Source organism: Oncorhynchus keta, unplaced genomic scaffold, assembly GCF_023373465.1.
Source record: "Oncorhynchus keta strain PuntledgeMale-10-30-2019 unplaced genomic scaffold, Oket_V2 Un_contig_4274_pilon_pilon, whole genome shotgun sequence".
Taxonomy (NCBI): Eukaryota; Metazoa; Chordata; class Actinopteri; order Salmoniformes; family Salmonidae; genus Oncorhynchus; species Oncorhynchus keta.
This window is the reverse complement of record NW_026287684.1, coordinates 301,646-313,881: the sequence shown is the minus strand read 5'-3', so window position 1 is coordinate 313,881 and position 12,236 is coordinate 301,646. Positions and strand designations below refer to the sequence as shown.

The 12,236-nt window shown below is 44.2% G+C and overlaps 1 protein-coding gene across 2 annotated transcripts; it reads right to left on the bottom strand.

Annotated features, from left to right (window-relative positions):
• Positions 1-267: 267 nt before the first annotated feature.
• On the bottom strand, positions 268-11,450 carry zc3hc1 (zinc finger, C3HC-type containing 1). Of its 2 annotated transcripts, none has more exons than XM_052509257.1 (10): positions 11,249-11,450; positions 7,053-7,155; positions 4,022-4,172; positions 3,796-3,879; positions 3,477-3,604; positions 3,110-3,258; positions 2,545-2,848; positions 2,139-2,354; positions 1,607-1,822; positions 268-1,315 (listed from the first exon to the last, which is right to left on the bottom strand). In XM_052509257.1, exons 1-10 carry the CDS (start codon positions 11,383-11,385, stop codon positions 1,244-1,246), a joined length of 1,560 nt encoding a protein of 519 aa, XP_052365217.1. In that variant the 5' UTR covers positions 11,386-11,450; the 3' UTR covers positions 268-1,243. The 2 variants fall into 2 exon arrangements, with proteins under 2 accessions (XP_052365217.1, XP_052365218.1); XM_052509258.1 differs by having other exon boundaries at positions 2,545-2,812; positions 11,249-11,447.
• Between the last annotated feature and the right edge of the window lie 786 nt (positions 11,451-12,236).

Here is a 12,236-nt window from a genome sequence, read left to right as displayed (position 1 = left end):
GGTCTAGAATCAGTTGTGCTTTTTAGATCATAACTGACAAGATTATACAGGCAGATCCTAGATCAGCACTCAGATGCTATGTGGATACAGGCCCAGATCCAAGCTTCGTTCTCCAAACTACTTATTAAGACCACATTTACTGGAACAGTGCCAGCGACATGTTCTCTTCTGAAGCCGCATTTGAATTTGTCATTAGTTTATCCTTCCACAACAAATTGGATATGCTGTGGGAACACATGAAGATAAAATGCAGAGTAAAAATAAACATGCAGAAAGAGGAACATTTTATTAAATCCTCTTAGGAGAGTAAAAGCACATGCACAGTAGAAGGGACTGCATTGGCTAAGAAAACCACAAAGGCAAATGGAATGAAAGACTAAATCAACGTTCTCCCCAAACATCCTCTGACTTCTACGGCAAATTATTTGTTCTACCTGGTTTAACATCTACAATTAAAAGATTTCCCCCTCCCTCCCTTTAGCACTTCAGACTTGCAAACTAACACAACCAAAAAGCTTTTTCAAAGTGTCTAAAAGTATTTGTGTAACAAAATTGCAAAAACATTTAGTACGCCTAAAGTTTAGAAATCCTATATCTACGTCTTTATACTCTCTGGAAAAAAACAGCACTGAAAAAAATGACTTCCTCACAGCTTTTAGGATAAAAATGTAAATAAATGTTTACACTTCTACTTGACAGAGTATACTCTTTGAAGATAATACACTTTACTTTTTTTCCAGTGTAAAAGCCAGATGGCTCTTTCTCACGGGGTAGATTTCAGAGTCCTTGTCCCTCATATATGCCATAGACACACGACAGGACAAGAGCACATGTGGTCTTCATAGGAGGTAAAACAAACGAGGCAAGGCGCAGGTCTGAGACCAGGCAGTGTCTGTGTGCCATTGCATTCTGTGGGTTCTAAGTTTAGTGTAAAGTCAACCCACTTTTAAAAAACTGCATTCAGAACAGAATTTCATTGGTGGGCAATGTCTGGAGAAGTCATCGCTTTCGAACCATGCAGCCGGGCAACATTCCAAAGTTCATTGGCAAAACCATCCTCATCTGTACTTCAATTCATATCACCCCCCCCGCCCCCATGATTGTAAACCTGACTTAACGGATGGGAGAAACACACGGATATGAAACCACTGTCAGTGCAACTAGTACAGTACAGCATACCACAGGGAAGAATATCAATGGAGAATGTCACGATGATCCTGTCTCTGGGGTGGAGAGGAAGACCTTACTGAGATGGGGAAGATACCTGCCACTGACGGAAGATAGCAAACACTCTTTTAGACTTGTCATGTGGACCCTGGAGGAAAGAGGGAACAGAAGTGTTAGAAATGGAAGCTTGCTCATATAGCAGAGGTATGACCAAACGCTGAAACTGTAACAATGCAATATACATTTCTCCATTGTCATAATAGTACGCCATTTTTGCAGACGCTTTTGTCCAGAGTGACTTACATCCTTGTAAGCTTACATTTTTGTATGGGTGCTCCCAGCAGGAATCAAACCCACAATGCTGGAATTGTTAGAGCCATGCTCAACCAAGTGAGACACAGGACCACCATTTTACCACATCCAGGTTTTTGATTCTCACCTGTAGGGGACTGGCTGCCTTGTTTGGGCTGAAGTGCTTCTTCATGGGGAGGAGGAGAGTGAGTGCGGCCTTCCAGCCCTGCTGGTGCTCTCCGTCTTGGCCCAGCAGGGGTACACCACCAGTGGGCTGGGTGTTCTCCTTGCCTACATTCACCCAGGGGCACCAGTCTCTGTGCTGGGCTAGTGGGTCAAACACACTCCTATGCAGGGGGCCCTCCTGAAAACAAGAGAATGGAGAAAGTCAAACGGTCGTCTGTAGCATAGCTTGTGGCATGCACCGGAGTAGGGTGAAGTTAGATGCTGCTCATGAGTCAGTTTAGTAGTTTAACTTCACCTTGAAATGCATTCCCCTCCCCCATGCACCCAGTGACCAAGATCAGTTAAAACAAGGCAGACATTTTTAGGTAAGGGTGGTGTTAAAATAGACGATAGATTTGTCTGTATTATATCTTCTACAGAGTACACACACACACACAACCCAGGTCTGTACAATCCAGACACACCTGGTGCAAACACAGAGAGTAAAGACTTACAGGGCTACTGGCTGAGGAGAGGCACATGCGTTTGGGGTTGCGTTGGGGGCTAGAGCCCCCCGAAGCAGTCCCCTCACTCCCTGTCCCCTCCCCCTGGCCTCGGCCCCCGGTCATGGGCCTCTTCCCCCTGGGCAGAGGGCCAAGCTGCTCCTCGCTGGGGCTGGGAGAGTCCCTGCTGCGGGTGCGGACCACCATGGGGGACGGATTGCCCACAGGCTGCCAAGACACAATCAACAGAGAACAACTTTAACAAACAGATCCATGACTAGAGGTATGAGAGTCCATGTTACAACATTATGAAAGCTACAAAGAACCGAGAAACTGGAGAAACAGGTTTGCTAAAACTTCCAACTCCCACCTTAGCCTATTCGTCCAGTTCAAGTGGCCTGCCTTGCCTGAGACCTACCTGTTCTGAGCCTCTGGTCTTGTCCTGGCTCCGCAGCCCCCTGCGGTAGGGAGTAGGAGAAGGTGAGGGCGAGGTGGGAGTCTTCCTGTCCCCCTGGGCCTCGGGTGCAGGCAGGGGTGTAGATGACGTCGGGGTGGTGGGGGACTTTGGGACGTCTCCCTCTACCTCTTTTCCCGTTCCCTCCATCTGGTGGAAGTTCCACAGACCCACTTTGCGCATGCAGAAGGAGCAGGTGAGGAGGGGTAGGCTCGTGGCGTGCAGAGCTGGGCTGCAAAAACAGCAAGAGGAGAAGGTGGAAACAAACCTATTAATATAACATGAATACAGAGGGGGAAAAAAAGAAAAGAAAAAAGAGTTGAGTTAATATGCTAAGCTGCTTTTTGCTTTCCAAAATTAAAAGTTAAGACAATAAAATGTTTTAACTTTCCTACATGGAGATGCCAATTCAATAAAGGCTTGTAAGTGCCACAATCTGGTAAGAGTGACCTGGTATTTTTCTAATGTTACAATGTTTCATCTCTACATTTTTTTGTCAATAAAAAGGAGATTGTGAGCCTTGTCTAACCTTCCAGTCCAGCCACAGAGGGCCACGATGCAGGCAGCCACCTGGACAGCCAGGGCATCAGAGGTGGACTTCAGAGGGGACCTGCCCTGCTTCTTCTGTTCATCCTCAATCAACTGCAGTAGAGTGCTAATCACATCCTCCGTCAAAGACTGCAGGGAAACAAAGTGGTGAGATGGGAGGGATTGTCTTTGTGCAAAGCATAATGGATCGTAATGCAAGAAGCCATGTGGGGAAAAAGCTGAACTGCATTCCCAAACCAAGGGTTCATAGATAGACCTCCACAAGGGGAAGGGGCTAGTATCTGGACAGAGCCTGTCTTTCTATAGGTGATTCATTGTTGTGTAGGAAAATGGCTCCCCTCCCTCACCATGGTTTTAAGTTGTTCTGGCTTCATGGCAGGTAGCTGCTGCTCCAGGAGACAGGTGGTGTGAAAGCGCAGCAGGAAAGCACTGAGCAGCACTGATGGCTCGTTCGCCGGGACAAGCCAGAACCGGTCTAAAACGGCAATACAACATCACGGTCAGGTTCAGTAAGGTACAGAAATGTTAAAAATGACTGTTTCTTATTGGACAAGTCCAGGTAGTCCCTCCCTGTTTCAGTACATCCATACAATTTCTTCCTTTTATTGCCTAAATGTACCCACCTCCAATCAACAAGAGGATTAATTCATTCAAGTTTTGCATTACCTGGGCATGGAAAGTCTGGCCATGGACAAAACTTCTCATGCTGTGTCTCTAGTTGTCTAGTTATCTCTGCTATCCGGGAATCATCTATGGAGAGGAAAGAAGTAGGGGCAAGTATTTAGCTACAAATTAATGACAACATTGTGTTTTAAACAATAACAAAAACAAAGGCTTTTGCAACAATGGTTGAAAGTTCAGCAGAGGGTGTGAAACCAGTTGCTCTGCTCACATTTCTGGAAGTCCAGGGTTGGTTGTAGTGATGCACAGAGGAAAGCCTGGCAACTTGAACATTTCAACATGTCACAGCCCACGTTGATCCAGCCATAGCTGGCACACTTCAGGGGGGAGAGAGTCCGGGGCTTTCCTGCCCATCTCAGACAGTGCTCCCGCTAAGGAAACTTTTTCACACAGGAAGTTTACACAGCACACTAGATATTATCATAATGAGCATCATGATTAAATAAATGTGAAAAGTTATTTTCTTGATGAAAAATGTGAAAAGGGGAATGTAGGCAATGTTATTAGTGTGTAAAAGACAACAAAGGGTGTGCTGGACAACTACAAATACACCTCCCCTGTCTTCAACCAAGATCTCAGCCATCACTGCCTCATTGCCTGTATCCGCTACGGAGCCGCAGTCAAATGACCACCCCTCATCACTGTCAAACGTTCCCTAAAACACTTCTGTGAGCAGGCCTTTCTAATCGACCTGGCCCGGGTATCCTGGAAGGACATTGACCTCATCCCGTCAGTTGAGGATGCCTGGTCATTCTTTAAAAGTAACTTCCTCACCATTTTAGATAAGCATGCTCCGTTCAAAAAATGCAGAACCAAGAACAGATATAGCCCTTGGTTCACTCCAGACCTGACTGCCCTCGACCAGCACAAAAACATCCTGTGGCGGGCTGCAATAGCATTGAATAGTCCCGCGATATGCAACTGTTCAGGGAAGTCAGGAACCAATACACGCAGTCAGTCAGGAAAGCCATGGCCAGCTTCTTCAGGCAGAAGTTTGCATCCTGTAGCTCCGACTCCAAAAAGTTCTGGGACACTGTGAAGTCCATGGAGAACAAGAGCACCTCCTCCCAGCTGCCCACTAGGTAACTGAGGCAAGGTAACACGGTCACCACGATAAACCCATGATTATCGAAAACTTCAACAAGCATTTCTCAACGGCTGGCCATGCCTTCCGCCTGGCTACTCCAACCTCGGCAAACAGCTCCCCCCCGCAGCTACTCGCCCAAGCCTCTCCAGGTTCTCCTTTACCCAAATCCAGATAGCAGATGTTCTGAAAGAGCTGCAAAACCTGGACCCGTAAAAATCAGCTGGGCGTGACAATCTCGACCCTCTTTTCTGAAACTATCCGCCGCCATTGTCGCAACCCCTATTACCAGCCTGTTCAACCTCTCTTTCATATCGTCTGAGATCCCCAAGGATTGGAAAGCTGCCGCAGTCATCCCCCTCATCAAAGGGGGAGACACCCTGGACCCAAACTGTTACAGACTTATATCAATCCTGCCCTGCCTATCTAAGGTCTTCGAAAGCCAAGTCAACAAACAGGTTACTGACCATCTCGAATCCCACCGTACCTTCTCCGCTGTGCAATCTGGTTTCCGAGCCGGTCACGGGTGCACCTCAGCCACGCTCAAGGTACTAAACGATATCATAACCACCATCCATAAAAGACAGTACTGTGCAGCCGTCTTCATCGACCTTGACAAGGCTTTCGACTCTGTCAATCACCATATTCTTATCGGCAGACTCAGTAGCCTCGGTTTTTCGGATGACTGCCTTGCCTGGTTCACCAATTACTTTGCAGACAGAGTTCAGTGTGTCAAATCGGAGGGCATGCTATCCGGTCCTCTGGCAGTCTCTATGGGGGTGCCACAGGGTTCAATTCTCGGACCGACTCTTTTCTCTGTATATATCAATGATGTTGCTCTTGCTGCGGGCGATTCCCTGATCCACCTCTACGCAGACGACACCATTCTATATACTTCCGGCCCGTTCTTGGACACTGTGCTATCTAACCTCCAAACGAGCTTCAATGCCATACAACACTCCTTCCGTGGCCTCCAACTGCTCTTAAACGCTAGTAAAACCAAATGCATGCTTTTCAACCGTTCGCTGCCTGCACCCGCACGCCTGACCAGCATCACCACCCTGGATGGTTCCGACCTTGAATATGTGGACATCTATAAGTACCTAGGTGTCTGGCTTTCTGTAAACTCTCCTTCCAGACTCATATCAAACATCTCCAATCGAAAATCAAATCAAGAGTCGGCTTTCTATTCCGCAACAAAGCCTCCTTCACTCACGCCGCCAAACTTACCCTAGTAAAACTATCCTACCAATCCTCGACTTCGGCGATGTCATCTACAAAATTGCTTCCAACACTCTACTCAGCAAACTGGATGCAGTTTATCACAGTGCTATCCATTTTGTCACTAAAGCACCTTATACTACCCACCACTGCGACCTGTATGCTCTAGTAGGCTGGCCCTCGCTACATATTCGTCGCCAGACCCACTGGCTCCAGGTCATCTACAAGTCCATGCTAGGTAAAGCTCCGCCTTATCTCAGTTCACTGGTCACGATGGCAACACCCACCCGTAACACGCGCTCCAGCAGGTGTATCTCACCGATCATCCCTAAAGCCAACACCTCATTTGGCCGCCTTTCATTCCAGTTCTCTGCTGCCTGTGACTGGAACGAATTGCAAAATTTGCTGAAGTTGGAGACTTTTATCTCCCTCACCAACTTCAAACATCTGCTATCTGAGCAGCTAACCGATCGCTGCCGCTGTACATAGTCTATCGGTAAATAGCCCACCCATTTTTACCTACCTCATCCCCATACTGTTTTTATTTATTTTATTTTATGCTCTTTTGCACACCAAAACCTCTACCTGTACATGATCATCTGATAATTTATCACTCCAGTGTTAATCTGCAATATTGTAAATATTTGTCTACCTCCTCATGCCTTTTGCACACAATGTATATAGACTATTTTTTTTCTACTGTGTTATTGACTTGTTAATTGTTTACTCCATGTGTAACTCTGTGTTGTCTGTTCACACTGCTATGCTTTATCTTGGCCAGGTCGCAGTTGCAAATGAGAACATGTTCTCAACTAGCCTACCTGGTTAAATAAAGGTGAAATAAAAAATTTTTAAAACAGTACTACTCAAAAGGTTATTCACACAACTCTTTGGCAGTATAACATGTAATGTCGCAGCGTGGATGCAGAAAGGATATAGAGTAGGACTCCACTCTTGTGAAAAAGGCTTCTTTGTTAGACGCTTCACAAGGAACTTGACTGTTGCCGTTTGGTGCCACCTTATCCAGCTCCCCCTGAACACTGAAATTCACAAGAAGAAAACACATTTCACAGAAGGAATTTGCATTAGCTATAAGTTATAGGGCTAAACAAACATTCATCAAATACAACAATTCGTATAGGGTACTTTAAAAATGTTCCGTATGATATTCTGTGTCGTGCACGCTCACAAGTTGGCAACATCTCATGTACACAGTGTACCAACCATAGAATTAGGAATTAGAATACTAAAATGGTCATGGACCTTCTTATGATGGATAAAGGTCAACCATGGTTTTGTAAATACTGTCATAACATAGTGTAAATTATAAACTGGGTGGTTCGAGCCCTGAATGCTGATTGGCTGAAAGCCGTGGTAAATACCATGGGAATGACAAAACATTTATTTTGGGGTTGTGATATATGGCCAATATACCATGGCTAAGGGCTGTGTCCTAGCGCTCCGCGTATCGTTGTACGTAAGAACAGCCCTTAGCCATGGTATATTGGCCATATAAACTCAGTAAAAAAAGAAATGTCCCCTTTTCAGGAACCGGTCTTTCAAATATAATTCATAAATATCCAAATAACTTCACAGATCGTCTTTGTAAAAGGTTTAAACACTGTTTCCCATGCTTGTTCAATGAACCATAAACAATTAATGAACATGCACCTGTGGAACGGTCGTTAAGACACAAACAGCTTAGAGACGGTAGGCAATTAAAGTGACAGCTATGAACATTTAGGACACTAAAGAGGCCTTTCTATTGACTCTGAAAAACAGAAAAAGAAAGATGCCCAGGTTCCCTGATCGTGAACGTGCCTTAGGCATGCTGCAAGGAGACATGAGGACTGCAGATGTGGCCAGGGCAATACATTGCAATGTCCGTACTGTGAGACACCTAAGACAGCGCTACAGAGAGACAGGACAGACAGCTGATGGTCCTCGCAGTGGCAGACCACGTGTAACAACACCTGCACAGGATCGGTACATCCGAACATCACACCTACGGGACAAGTACAGGATGGCAACAACAACTGCCCGAGTTACACCAGGAATGCAGAATCCCTCCATCAGTGCTCAGACTGTTCCCAATAGGCTGAGAGAGGCTGGACTGGGGGCTTGTAGGCCTGTTGTAAAGGCAGGTTCTCACCTGACATCACCAGCAACAACGTCGCCTATGGGCACAAACCCACCATCGCAGGACCGGAAAAAGGTGCTCTTCACTGACGAGTCGCGTTTTGTCTCACCAGGGGTGATGGTCGGATTCGTGTTTATCGTCAAAGGAATGAGCGTTACACTGAGGCCTGTACTCTGGAGAGGGATCGATTTGAAGGTGGAGGGTCCGTCATGGTCTGGGGCGGTGTGAGCTTGTTGTCATTGCATGCAGTCTCAACGCTGTGCATTACAGGGAAGACATCCTCCTCCCTCATGTGGTACCCTTCCTGCAGGCTCATCCAAACATGACCCTCCAGCATGACAATGCCACCAGCCATACTGCTTGTTCTGTGCATGATTTCCTGCAAGACAGGAATGTCAGTGTTCTGCCATGGCCAGTGAAGAGCCCGGATCTCAATCCCATTGAGCACGTCTGGGACCTGTTGGATCGGAAGGTGAGGGCTAGAGCCATTCCCCCCAACTTGCAGGTGCCTTGGTGGAAGAGTGGGGTAACATCTCACAGCAAGAACTGGCAAATCTGGTCCAGTCCATGAGGAGGAGATGCACTGCAGTACTTAATGCAGCTGGTGGCCACACCAGATACAGACTATTTCTTTTGATTTGGACCCCCTTTGTTCAGGGACACATTCATTTATGTTAGTCACATGTCTGTGGAACTTGTCTAGTTTGTCAGTTGTTATGTCTATGCAAATATTTACACATGTTAAGTTTGCTGAAAATAAACTCAGTTGACAGTAAGAGGACGCTCCTTTTTTTGCTTCGTTTACCATACCCCCTCATGCCTTATTGCTTAATTATACCATGGCATCATTGAAAACTTGTTTCTAATTGGCTTAAACGGCATTATTTCCTTATAATGTACAGTATATTTGTATGGTAGAATTCAATGGCCATAGGTCATGTTTACATGTTTTGTTTGAGCTGCTTTTGAAAGCAAAAGTCAACTTGAAAACAGTATTGGTATTGTTGAATTTGATTTTCATAATAGCAAGCTAGGACTGATGGTTTGGTTAGCTAAACTAGAAAGTCTGTCTGTTTCGTGTCGTGGAAATTCTAACCAATTAGGAGAGACTGTTATTTCTTCAAACAATTATACCTTAATATCGATTCATTTTTGCAATAATGGAGCTGGTCAACGACCACCCAGAAGAGTCCGAATAATACACAAATGCAAGGGGTTTATATAGAAACCCCAAAACTGCTTAGTCATGGTTGGTTCCACCCATCCCCAGCAGCCCGGGGCATCATAAGCTACCTTATTATCCTCTTGTGCCTATGTGTATTGGTAGTGTGAGATCATAGAGCACAAACAAGTGATAACAGCAGTTACGTTTCTCCTTTCAGTTCAAGCTAGCCTCTGTTCTCTTCATATCTCCACACAGCTGTGCCCTTGGAAGATAGTAAAAGAAAAGGATAGACTCAAGAACTGTGGTCACTCTTGTCTTATGCTGTGTGACCAAGTTACTCAGAAGCAAAGCTAACAGGTTATTCTGTCCCTCAAGTTCTCTCTATCCCGTAGTCTCAAAGAACGTCCTTGACTACACACCTAAACCAGCTGAGGGGAGTGAATGTGTAAGAGAGGAGCCAACCCTCTACAGAAGCACAGCATTAGTCATGAATATCTCTCACTATTTGTTAAGCATATAGTTGTTAACTATTAGTATTAAACAAATCAGGTAAATACGTAATTTCTCTCACATTGGTTACCACGGAAACTATTGTAGCTATCTAGTAAACTTGCTAGCTACTTCAGTGGATGATTAACACATGTCTAGTGGCAAATGTGTTAATTATAGCCATGGTAAATAAGGGATAATCAACTCGGGGCTGTATGCGTTCTCTGGAAAATAATGCCACTCCGCTAGCACATCGTTAAACACACCTTCCACATCCTTTATTATTTTCAGTAGAAAATATAGCCCCTTGTTGATCATCCCTTTCATAATGTGTTTATCTGCACTGTACGTTTGTTAGCAAGCTAGCCAGATAGTTTTAGAGGTATGATACCATAAATTGTTTTAATTAACTGCCAATATGCCAACATTCCATTCAAACAATGCAGTCAATCCACAGCCAGACACTGGCTGACATCGTTGATGATAGGACTTAGACAAGTTTTAAATGCAACAAGCACTGATATTGTATCATAACATAGCACTCACATCTTTCCAAGAAAACAAACAATTAGATATTTATGGTCTGTTTACATATATTTTAGAGGACATTTATACAGAACATTGGTATAAAACCTGTATAAACTATTACATGATGTGACAATATTTTAGGTTGAGAACAATTACACAATTTCTGATGTAACACATACCTTACTTTTATTTTCCTGCGTAAGTAAAATTAGGACTATGCCTCTACTGCAGTTCATTCCAATTACACTGGTTTGGATTTCTCCCTGACCAATATGGATGCCACTTTCACCTCATGCTGGTACTTCGAGGGTTATGACATAAGCCACTCCAGTAATTTGATAGTTACAAACCCTAATTTATAAACACACATGTGGACCCATGTGAGCAATCAAATATGGTATTAAAAAAACATAACCAAGTTCATACGCGAAGACATTGTATGTTACTACAGTGGCGCATGCAGCAGCTACTATGAAAACAATACTGCAATTAAATGTCTTGATCATTTGTGACTATTGTTTACATTGCATATATGATTGACCGTGTACGTAACATAGCCAGCTATAATGGCTAGACAATATTGTAAAATAATAAAAAAACACAAATTAGCTGTCGAGTAAGAAAGGCATTAAAAAAAAACTCTCGATAAAGTGTGCATCTTGCTTGCTAATTTAATGCAACATGTGGAAACTAGATCCGTAACTGGGTATCTAGTTAGCTAGCCAGCCACAGTAAGCTAGCTAGCAAACTAGCTAACTAGTTAACGTTAGGTCCCTAAAAAATTGCATTCGTTAATTCTCCAAAAACGTACCCAGTTGATCTGTTTTCATCCGACAACACACCTGCGTTGAGAAGTTCACGAACTTTCTCTGGAGTTGCTAAAACAGATTTTAATTGTCTGTTAGGAGAATTGTCAAGACGATTTCCACGACTGCCAAGGGCCGCCATGATCGGTCGGTGCTAGATGCTAAATCTTCCCCCCTGAAAGAGGAACGCTATCTGTTCCGCTTGGGATAATGCCCTGCTTAGATTTCAACTCACGTGGCCAATGTTTACAAGTCCATATAAAATATATTATATTCTTCTAAATGTACCTTTGCTGTAGGCTACTGTCAAAATCCATACAAAGTCCATACACTGTAATCGTTATACTGTTTAACTATTTCCTTGTGAAGTCCTTTGCCTTGGTGGTTAAATTATGAAATTCTTAAAGGGAGAATCCGCTCAAAAAATGTATCTTTCAGTATTTTTTTTCACTAGTCCACTGTTGATACAGTTCCAAAATGTTTTGCATGTCAGCAGTCAAGTTTTCAAGATATTGGACTTGAGGGAAAATGTTGTTGTCTGAAGAGATAGCAATGAATTATACACATCCCTCCAGGTGACTGTGATACAGTCCTCTTCAGACCAATTGGCAGTACGCCCAGAACATTGTTTTGGGAACCAAAATCAGTATCTCAGTTTCAAGGTCCCAGCTTTAAGAGAAGAAGCCTCATGAGGTGTCAGTCAGTCACGTGCAGCAAACAACATGAATGATAAATAATGAATCATGTAAATCATGCTTATATGACTTGTTTGTGTAGCAGTATAAGAGGACTGAAATGGAACACCCTATTCAGAGTTTTCATCAAGCTTGGATTGATTTTGTGAACCTCTCTGGCCATTATAATAAAGATTGATTTGTTTACATTGAGTTTGAGTCCTTAGTGGTGAATTTCCATGACAATCCTGGCGTCATGAACAGGATGTTTGATCTCCTCGACGTGATCCTTCGGTGAAGGTCTGAGAGGGAACACCGG

Excerpts from the sequence above, each read along its gene's own strand:
- zc3hc1 (XM_052509257.1), bottom strand. The coding sequence starts at position 11,385 with ATGGCGGCCCTTGGCAGTCGTGGAAATCGTCTTGACAATTCTCCTAAC. Across the intron at positions 2,849-3,109 it reads CTCTGTGGCTGGACTGGAAG|GTTTGTTTCCACCTTCTCCT; the intron begins GTTAGACAAGGC and ends TTATATTAATAG. Across the intron at positions 1,823-2,138 it reads TCTCCTCAGCCAGTAGCCCT|GAGGGCCCCCTGCATAGGAG; the intron begins GTAAGTCTTTAC and ends TCTTGTTTTCAG.